Genomic DNA, 10,877 nt, shown 5'->3' on the forward strand with positions numbered 1-10,877 from the left:
TCTCTCCTGCGAGGGAATACCTTGAAGCAGCACCAGCATGGACCTCCGATGAAGTTTGGGTATATAGAATGCAAGCTCTGGTGGCAGATTTATTATCTTTACCCTATCCAGCCTCCAAGGATCTCACGGCACCACAAGTGTTGCAGGTGAGCAGAGGTTCAAACGTGGTTCTGCCAGTCCCAGCGCCCTAATGCAGCACCAGTTGATGTTTGTGGCTCACTTGGGCTCCCCAGAGCTGGCTTTGGGGCAGCGCCCATCCATGTCACGCTATTAACCCCCCCCCCAACCCTTAACCCCAGGGAAAAGCAGAGGAAGGTGGTAAGAATCCTTTGGGGGCGGAAAGCCCGAGTGGCAAACGCACGGCTGGCAGGGGACAGAATCACAGAGCTGGGACCACAATGGCCATCTAGTCCAACCCCCTGCAATGCAGGAACCTAAGATTAAGAGTCCTCTGCTCTGCCAACACCTGCCCCAGAGTTGGAAACAGTTGCCCATCTCCAAGAGATCTCCCAGGAAAGGGTTGAGCTTAGAGCAGCTGCCTCACATGTGGAGGGTCCCCGGTTCAGCATCTCCGTGAAAGGACACCCCGGGTCTGGAAGCCTGGAGAGCTGCTGCCAATTTGTGTAGGCATTACTGAACTCCGCTGACCCATTGATGCAACAGAAGGCAGCTTATTGGCTTCCTATTTCAACCAGCTCTATATTCCATGAGGACCAGAATGACCTTAAACTGAATGACCACAGCTCAGCGGTAGATCGTTTGCTTTGCATTCAGTAAGGCCGGGGGTTCAGTCCCCAGCATCGCCAGTTTGGGCTAGGAGAAACCCCCAGGCCTGGAACCTGGGACAGCTGCACACAGTCTTGATCTCGTTTTATCCAGTGGTCTGACGCTGTATAGGGCAGCTCCTGGTGCTCCTTGTATTCTGCTCACCCTCAGTTAGCAACAGTAGATGTGGACGCAAGTAATTGCTTGCTAAGGTGGAAGAAGACGCAGGAGGGAGAGGAATTTGTAATGCAGAAGGGGACATTTGTACCCGAAAGCACCCCTGGATCCAGAAGTTGCATTTTCAGGGTGTTCACACACTACAGTGGTACTTCGGGTTACATACGCTGCAGGTTACAGACTCCGCTAACCCAGAAACAGTAGCTCAGGTTCAGAACTTTGCCTCAGGATGAGAACAGAAATCGTGCAGCGGCAGCAGGAGGCCCCATTAGCTAAAGTGGTGCTTCAGGTTAAGAACAGTTTCAGGTTAAGAACGGACCTCCGGAACGAATTAAGTACTTAACCCGAGGTACCACTGTATATCCCACAAGTGTACAATCTTTGAACTTCTGTCTGTGGACACGTGTACATTTATCCACATGTATTGTTCAACAGAAATGCAGTCCGGTCGATTTAAACAAACCAACAAGCGTACACACTTCCAACACAAGTCGGGACGCTGGAATCTGTGTGAACGAGCCCTTCTTTTGATAATTAAAACATCTGGGAAGCCATTGCATCCATTTGCCCTCTCAGCCCCCTTCCGCTTAGTGTTGCAGGATGAGGCCATAGTCACAGCAGCCTGCATATGTGTGCCAGGTTTAAAAAATCTGCCTCTCCCTTTCCCCTCCATGGAAAAATTGAAAGCACCAAGAACTAGAATTCCCCACTGGGGGGGGGGGAGTTAGATTCCCTGACTTGCATAAATGATGAGAAGCTGAACAAGTTCTCTGATTTTTTGCGCACACCTGGCAGTGTTTCCCAAACTTGGGTCTCCAGCTGTTTTGGGACTACAATTCCCATCATCCCTGACCACTGGTTCTGCTAGCTCGGGATGATGGGAGTTGTAGTCCCAAAAGAGCCAGAGACCCAAGTTTGGGAAACCCTGGTTTGGAGGTTCGTTCCTAGGGAAGAAGTGTGGAGTGTTGAACCCCTCCCTATCACTGGGAATCATATTTGGTGCACGGCTCCTGTTTCTGAGGATTCGGACATACCATTGCATCCATGAGGGCTAGCACCTTGGTTTCTCTAGTGAAAGCCGATGTTCTCTGCAAGCCGCATGCCACAAACAATATGCTGCGCTCACACACACCTGGTGTTCCTGCACTGTAATTTGTTTTGCACACTGTTTAGAGATTTTTAAACATTAAGCAATTTTGGAATACCTTAAATAAATTGTGTCCCGTAGTCGGACTGCGCTGGTGACACGGCTTGTTCCTTGACCAAATCTGTCCAAGGCCAAGAGAGAGACGATCCCTTGCCACTTGAGTGTTGTGCGTGACTGTCCACAGCAGCCTGTGGACTTCTGGTGAGTCTTCCCTTGGAAGAAAAGTAAGACGGGGATGGATTTGTGAACCTCTAAATGTGGTTACTAAGAGCCCATTGAGCTCAACACCCTGTCCTCATGTGGCCACTCAGGTGCAACAGGGGTGGGGAACTGGCGACTCTCCAGATGTTGGGACGAAAGAAGGTGGCACCCTGCCAGATATTTCCCTTAAAAACCCCCAAAGCCTGTATTTTTTAAAAAAATAAATGTTCAGACTTCAGGAACCACACCAGATTCTTCATCTGCAGTGGGTATCCTGGAAGAGTGTAATTAGCTTAAAAGATGTGAGGATGTGTTGTCAAGTTAAATTTGCCCCCATCTCCAGTGAGTGGGCAGAAATCTCCCCTTCTAAGGCTGCAATCCTAAAGGCTTGTTCAACACATTGCGGCTGACTTCTGAGTAAGTGGGGAAAGGTTTTTGGTCGCAACCGAGCGTGATGTGAAACAGGGATCACCAGAGAACCCAACAAGGCTTCAAATCCACTGGGCTTTCCGTAAAAGGGACTAGCATGCTTTGGGATCTGAGATGCTTCCAGGCAAAACAAGGTTGCAGCCAACTGAATCATTCTCAGAGCAGACCCATTGAAATGAATGGATGTGACTAATGGGCCCCATTAACTTCAATGGGTTGCTCCTGGCGGTAGTCCTATTCAGAGTAGGCTCATTGAGGTTAGTGGCCCTAGTGTTAGTGGTTGTGTTCGTTAGCTTCAATGCTGGATAGTGGATGCAGCCCATTGATGTTAATGGGCCCAAATTAGTCGTGCCTATTCCTTTCTATGTGTCTACTCTTGAGTAAGTTAGACGCAAGCTTTTTTGGGGGGGGGTCAAATCCCATCCAGGTGGATTATGTCTTCACACACACAAGGTTCCTGTTTGGTGCAAGGAGAGTCTTATGACAAAGCTCATTCCAGACTTCTAGGCCTGGTCCAGATCCATCCCTTGCACCCACGTTCACACTTCCTCCCCTGCTCTTTTATGACTTGTGGCTTTGCTTCAGAAAGGTGTTTGTCTGTGAGAGAGGGATCTGAGGCACTGTGTTTGTTTCTGTGTTAATTTAAATGCCAACTCTCTTGTGGCGGAATCCTCATTAAAAGAAGGAGAAATCGCATTTGTCGTAAGAGCTGTTTATTACCTTTCTAGCCGCTTAAAGTTGAGTGTAGAGTTCTGTATTCCTGAGTTGGGATTTCTGCTGCTGCTTGACATGTTTAAAAGGGGACAAGATGGGGGAGAGATACAGCTGTCAACCTTCCCTTTTTTGTGGGAAATTCCCTTATTCCAGCGCCGTTTCCCGGATTGTTAGATATCCCGTAGACTGTCCCTGGGACAGGTGAGGCTGCTGATCCCTTATTTTCAAATCTGAAAGTTGACAGCTATGGGGAGAGAGCTGCATCTCAACTGAAAAGGAGAACCAAGGGTGCAAGATAACAGGTTGATAACAATTTGATTTGTCACTATTTATTTATTGCATTTATATTTATATTCCAGTTTTTTTGCTCCAAGAGCTCAAGGTGACACAGGGGTCTCTCCCCTCCCCACATTCCATTAATCCCCACACAGCCCTGTGAGGTAGGACCAGGTCACCCAGCGAGCTTCATGGCAGAGTGGGGGATTCGAACCCTGGTCTCTCCCAGGCCCCAGCCTGGCACTCTAACCACTACACCACACTGCCTCTCTCCACCTTTCAGTGGGTTCCCAGGATACCTTACAAAACATTAAAGATTATAGGTAAGCACACTGAAACAAAAAACACCCAAAGCCCCCTCCATGACTACAGGGGGGGATTTGGGGGGAATCCCTCCAGTGGTTGGGCAGCCATCAGTCATGGGGTTGGACTAGATGACCCTCAGGTTCCTTCCAACTCTACAAGTCTATGATCCTGTGCAATCTCACCTGGGGTCTCTCAACCTAGCCCACCTCGCAGGGTTGTTGTGAATCTTTAAAAACAACTGCATCCATATATGGAGGATAAATTGAGTAGAATAAAAGCAGCAAAACTCTTTCGCGCACCCAGGACTGAACTCACCTGGCTTGCCCTGGGCGGGGAAGGGTTAACCAGATGCGCCCATCACCCGGACCCTCAAGTCGGGTCCTTACCCAGAAGCCCCCTCGGCCCCTGGCCAGCTGCCCCAAGATCAAAGGGCCCCATTAGCCAATCAACCCCCATCAGCTGCCTCTTCCTCCCCCCCCCCCCCAAGCAAGTATTCAGATCCCTTTTCTTGCCCCAGTTCTCCCCATCGCCAGCAAAGGGGGGTCTGAAAACCCAGGCGTCTCCAAAGAAGAGAAGAGACTAGAATGGCGCATTCGCACTATTTCCAAATAATTCTGGGAACAGCTGGGATGCTCTGGGTCTTGCTGGTGGGAGGGATGCATTTGCAAAGGCAGGAAAGTTTGGTGCTGAAATCTCTGGGGCTCACGACCAGGCCCAGCCCCCGATCCCCCCCTCCCGTGCCCCATCTGCTCTGGAAGATGTTCCACAAGAGAGCCAGCCTCTCTCCAGCTTCCGAGGAAGGGAGGGCGCCTTGCTGGGTGGAAGAATTCAGGGTTCCTGGCAATATCATCCGAGTCTTCCCAGACCAAGGTACGTTGTTGGAAAGGTTTGGGGAGCTCTGTTGGATTGATGGGTTTTCTGGTTTGAGATGGCCATGATTTTCTCCCTGAGGTTAGAAGAGGTGCAATCCTGCACAGGTCTACTCAGAAGCAAGTCCCACTGAGGTCATTTTATAGCTTGCTTTTCTTCACCCAATAAAACCAGAAATGGATTCTGCATCCCCTAAATTCTCCTAAAATTCATAAAATCAGGCCAGTTTGGGGAATAAAAGCAATGTCAGTCCTACTCAGAGTAGACACGTTGAAATTATTGGGCATGGCTAACCGAGGCTCATTGGGTCTATTCTGAGTAGAACTTAGTTCACCAGAGAGCATAGTCCCAAGTCCAGGACAAAAACAAACTTTGTTTTGCTTGATTTAGGGTTGTTGCTTTTTAAATAACTACTCATCAGGCCAGAGGTGTTGAAAGTAGTCTGCAATTATTATAAAAGCTGCGCTTTGTCTCAGGCTTGACTCAAGGGGTTGGACTAGATGATCCTCAGGACCCCTTCCTGCCCTACAGTTCTAGGATTCTATGAAATCACACTAAGAACATCGCAGCTGATCATTCCTCTGTGGTATTTCTACAGTTATTCCCTTTCCTTATTTCCCCCCTGGGGATTTTTTAAAAAAGCATTTTTACTGCATTCTGTACATCACCTTCAGACCCCTGTGTGGAAAGTGATTAACAAAGAAAGATAAATAAATTAGCATGAGTTTGGATTGGGCAATATTATAAATAAAGACTCATAAGAAAACAATACCCAGCTGTTCACAATATGTTCAGTTTCTTAAGCACAACCTTAAAATAAAGAGAGATTCCTCTCCCCCCCCCCCAGGCTTTACAAACCCCTTTGATCTTTGCCCTTTATCTCTCGCAACCCCGCAGGTAATGGCATCAAATTTTTAGCCCAGGATTCTTGAGATGGTTGTATTAACACTTGTAATGGGCTGGAAGTTTGATGTCCTGATTTGTGAGCGAAATCAGGATAAAGGATGATCACTGCATTATAAGTGTTCATAGCATCGTGGAGATGGAAGGGACCCCAAAGTTCATGTAGCTCAACCCCCTGCAATGCAGGAATCTCAACTAAAGAGTCCATGACAGATGACCATCAAAACGGATGGCCTCTTCCATGTGACAGCCCTTGAGATATTGGAAGATGGCTATCTCCTGTTCGCCAGGCTAAACCTCCCCAACTCCCTCAACCATTCCTCATCAGGCTTGGTTTCCAGACCCTTGGTCATCTTAGTTGTCCTCCTCTGCACATATTCCATCTTGTCAATATCCTTCCTAAATTGTGGTGCCCAGAACTGGACACAGGACTCCAGGTGTGGTCTGACCAAGGCAGAACAGAGCAGTACTTTTACTTCCCTTTACCAGGACATTAGACTGCTGTTGATGCAGCCTTGAATAGCATTAATTTTCTTGTTGCTGCTGCTGCATTACCCAGTGGACTCATGTTCAGCTTGTGGTCCACCAAGACCCAGAGATCCTTTCCCCATGTCCTGCTAGTAAGCTCGGTTTCCCCCATCTTATATTTGTGCAGCTGGGTCTTCCTGCCTAAGTGCAGAACCTGACACTTGTCCCTGTTGAAATTCATTTTGCTAGTTTGGGCCCAGTTCTCCAATCTGTTAAGGTCATCCTGAACCCCAAATCTTCTTGCCCAATAACCCTAATATGAAGAGTCTCATGATCCACCCACTGAGTTATGATCTGCAGACTATCAAGGACTGTATTTAATATCCAGTTTATCACTGACTAATTTTTCTCCACTATCCCACCTTCCCATTTTCTCCTTTATATCCCTATTTTACACACACACAATACCTGCCAACTTAGATTTCACCTCATGCCTAATATGAAAGTGTGCTAGAGTCCATGAAAAGCTTATTCCCTTACAAATTTGATAGCCTTCAAAGTGATCTTTGCATATTTTGTGTATGAGGCTAGTTGGAATCCTACACAAACTTAACTTGGAAGTCCAGCTGAACTCAGTGGAGCTTACTTATGAGTAGACACACAAAGGATTACGTAAATCCCCCTGGGCCCAGTTGAGCTTACTTCCAAGTAAATTTTCTTATGGGATAGTGGCCTGGGGTTTGCCACAAGTTCTACTCAGAGTAGAGCAATAGACATGCTAATAGGCTCAATTAAGTTCTACTAAGAGCAAATCTATGCAGCCCAGTGAGCTTAGGTTAATCACGCCCATTAATTTCAATAATCAGTGCAACTCATATTGGATTTAACCCTTTGTTTCCTCTTAACCATTCCCCCTTCCTAATTTGTTACTTTATTAACTGGCTAATCAATTAATCTCTGTCTTTTAAATAACTTAACTTGTTGACAAATTACTATTTTCTTGCGTGTTCATTTACTGTTCTGTTTATGTGCTTATTCATAAAATGCAAGCCTGATTTAAACACATACATTTATAGTATATATATAAGAAGTCAGGCATGATAAACTGCAAAGCTGAAATGGTCCCCCCCCCCCACCCCCAGTCTTACTGAAGGAAAACCTGCTCCAACTTTGCAGGTTGTTTGTATGCAAAAATAAAAAGGGCTTTGCTGGTGGCTGGGAAATCCTTCTTCCCCGCCAGCATTTGACCATCTTTAGCAGAAGCTGCTCTGTGACCAGATGCCTTGAAGGCCTGCTCTTCTCACCTCCTTTCCTCCATCCACTGCAGAAACCAGAGCCTTGGCCTCTTCCTCCATTCCTATACCTTGGTGAGACTTCTCACAGCCGGGCGATAATGGGCCTTCTCAATGCCTGTGAACTCAACTGTTCTTAAAGATATGTAGCTTTGGATGCTTGGCTCTGCTCACTTGGGTGCCACAGATGTTTCTTGGTGTGAACAGGCACATCAGAACATCTGAAGAGCCTGCAGGATCAGGCCAATGGACCATCTAGTCCAGAGGCCAGCTATCCAAGGTGGGAGGGAGGCAGCCATGTGTCTGAACACCAATATATACAGTGAAATGGGTTTTGATACTCTTAGTATCAAACCCACTTGGGCTTAGAAACCCACTTGGGCGGTATTTATTTATTTTTATTTAATGCCTTATATATCCCTGCCTTTTTCCTCCAAGGAGCTTGAGGTCTCTTTCCCCCTCCTCATTTAATCCCCCACAACAACCCAGGGAGGTGGGTTAGGCTAGGAGAGACCTTCAAGGCCACACTCAGGAAGCTTTAAGGCCAAGGGGGAATTTGAACCCTGGTCTCTCCGAGGTTCTAGTCTGATGCTCTAACCACGACACCACTGGCTCTCCCTACGCCATGCAATAGGGCTGTGTCAGGGACTGGCTGGACACAGAGGAATGGTGGGAGGAACCAGCTGGGGGACCCTCAAGGGAAAAGGGTTCAGAGCCCAGGGAGTGGTGGTTATATGTCTGGGAAAACCTGGATATGTCATCTTTGGGGGGGGGGGTCAACATGTCCCCCCTGGCTAATTTCTACATTTCAAGGGAAATGTCTGGTTTGGGGTTTTTTAGTTATTTTCAGAAGGAGTTTGGGGGGTGCACACGCATGTTTGGGAGGGTGCTGTGACCCAGAAGCAGAAGAGCCATGGCGGAGTGAGGCTGTTGCAGCAAAGATCAGGTAGGAGCTGGGGTCCTGCCTCCGCTTGGGCTGCTGTGCAGGTGGCAGCCGCTGCCAGCCCAAGCTGGGGAAAGAGGTATGTGGCCACAGTGGCTGTAGCCCCTGCACCAGCTCAGGCTGACCTGTTCTTCAAGACATAGCAACCCTAGTGGTGGTGGGACAATGTTGAGCGGACAGAGGGAGAAGACTGGGAACAGATGTTGTCGGAAGAGGACAGGGCTTAGTGGGCTGGGAGAGTCTGTGGCAGAGAGCAGTCCAGACTCAGAGGCAGGAGCTGAAGCAGGAGAGGAGGGAGGCCAGGAGGCAGAGAGGGGAAGAGCCACGGGGGTCTCCCCCTCCTGCTGCGAGAAGCTCCCCTCCCCGCTGGTCTCCCAGAACCAGGAGAAGCATGAAAAGGGCGGAGGGGAGGTTGGCTGCACGCAGGCCCAGTCTCAGATTGTTTGAGGAAAACCCTGGAGACAGCTGTGGGGAGGAGGGACCTTTCGGTCTCAAGAACTGATTTTCATGGAGTAAAACCACCAGGAATGGGTTGCTGTACTCATTAGGCCTAATACTCCTGTGCAGATCCTGTTTTTGCTAATAAGGAGTGCACAGTGTGATTTACCTCTGGCTTGCTCTTGTCAGGCTGGTCCTTGCCTCAGCGTTGTTCCTCCTCTCCTAGGCAAATTCATCCACAGCGACAAGCCACGGAGTTGGCTGTGCCTCCAGAAGCGGCTGTACTTCAATTTCTCCACCCTGGACAAAGGGGAGCAGGTGACGATGGCGCAGCTGCAGATCCGTTTCCGCCACAACCAGTACCAGGTCGCCAGTCCGGGCCACCCTTTGGAGCTGAGCCTGTACCAGGCCTCCCAGGCAGCTCTGCGAGGGATGTCCTCGCACGCCTACAGCCGGAAGCTCTTGGTGGAGCAAAGCTTCATCCATCTCCACAAGTCCTTCGTCTTCAACCTGACCGAGGCAGCAAAGGTGTGGCAAACCCCTGCCCGGAACCTGGGCTTGGTGCTTGAAATCGCCGGCGGGAAGCTGTGCTCCGGTGCAGATTCCTTCCTTGACACCTCCCTCCTTGTGGTCTCCCTGGCGCACAGTCAGTGCAGGAGAACCCGGAAGCGGCGGAGCACCTACTACGTCCCGACGGCCGCCAGCAACGTCTGCAAGCCACGACGGCTGTACATCAGCTTCCGCGACGTTGGCTGGGAAGACTGGATCATCGCCCCCCAGGGTTACCTGGCGAACTACTGCCTGGGCGAGTGCCCCTTCCCACTGGCCGAAGACCTCAACAGCACCAACCACGCCATTCTGCAGACAGTGGTGCACTCCCTCGACCCCGAAGGGACCCCCCAGCCCTGCTGTGTCCCTGTCCGCCTCTCGCCCATCTCCATCCTGTATTACGACAACGACGACAACGTTGTGCTGAGGCACTATGAGGACATGGTGGTGGACGAATGCGGGTGCCGGTAAAGGGGGTGGGGTGTTCCCTGGCGTGGCTTTGTTGCGGTGGGGCGCTCGCGCAGAGGGGCGTTGGCCAGCCTCTCCCTGCTGGAGCTCTGCATCGAGGGCCAGATATCCTGCATTCATGGCCCCTTGGCTTTAGATGTGGAGTAGCGCTCGCTTAAACAGAGTTGCATTTTATTTTCTGCACCAAAGCAAAGACTGCACATGGGTTTTTAACACTACCTAATCGCTTCCAGATTGTTTTCCTAGGGTGGAACTCTATTGTAAAAGTTTTAATTCTAATAGTGAACGACATGAAGAAATCTGAAGTTGTTGGGGATTTTTAAAAAGAAATGTATTAATAGCTTCATGGGGGTTGGGGGTCTTCATTTTTTGCCGGCATGGTTTTGGTGAAGGAATTTTAAAAGGGAATTGCAATTTGTCATTAAAGCAGAACAAAAGGTGATGATTGGGGTCCCTTTAATCAATGGGGGGTTAAGAGCTGCAAATGGAGAGTGATATACAAATAACAACAACAACAAAGGCTGCATGCCTATGTGATTTTGGTCAGTTTCCACCTGGAGAACAAATGCTAGCTTGCTGGCTGAAGGTTACTGAAGTAGCAGGTGGGGAGAGCTATCTTAATGGGGGAACCACCTTCTAGGTTAGGGGTCGGGGACTTGTGGCCTGGACTGCAGTTCCCATCACTGCTGGCATTTGGCCACCTTCACATAGAATCATAAAACTGTAGTGTTGGGAAGGACCCCAAGGGTCATCTAGTCCAACCCACTGCAAATGCAGGAATCTTTTGCCCAACATGGGGCTCGAACCCACGACCCTGAGATTGTGAGTCTTATGCTCTGATTGAGCCATTCCAGTGTCATCATACCAATATATACTTCATGGGTAAAAGAGGGGAGGGTAATAGATGAGGTCTCCCAACAACTCCCAGCAT

General features: G+C 49.1%; 1 protein-coding gene across 1 annotated transcript; it reads left to right on the forward strand.

Annotated features, from left to right (window-relative positions):
- Nucleotides 1-1,171: 1,171 nt before the first annotated feature.
- On the forward strand, nucleotides 1,172-10,547 carry GDF1 (growth differentiation factor 1). Its single transcript, XM_080988621.1, has 2 exons — nucleotides 1,172-4,885; nucleotides 9,156-10,547. The coding sequence occupies exons 1-2, from the start codon at nucleotides 4,600-4,602 to the stop codon at nucleotides 9,947-9,949; spliced, it is 1,080 nt and encodes a 359-aa protein (XP_080844747.1). The 5' UTR covers nucleotides 1,172-4,599; the 3' UTR covers nucleotides 9,950-10,547.
- The last annotated feature ends 330 nt before the right edge of the window (nucleotides 10,548-10,877 follow it).

This window comes from Podarcis pityusensis (assembly GCF_964106645.2).
Source record: "Podarcis pityusensis genome assembly, chromosome: 18".
NCBI classification, from domain to species: Eukaryota; Metazoa; Chordata; class Lepidosauria; order Squamata; family Lacertidae; genus Podarcis; species Podarcis pityusensis.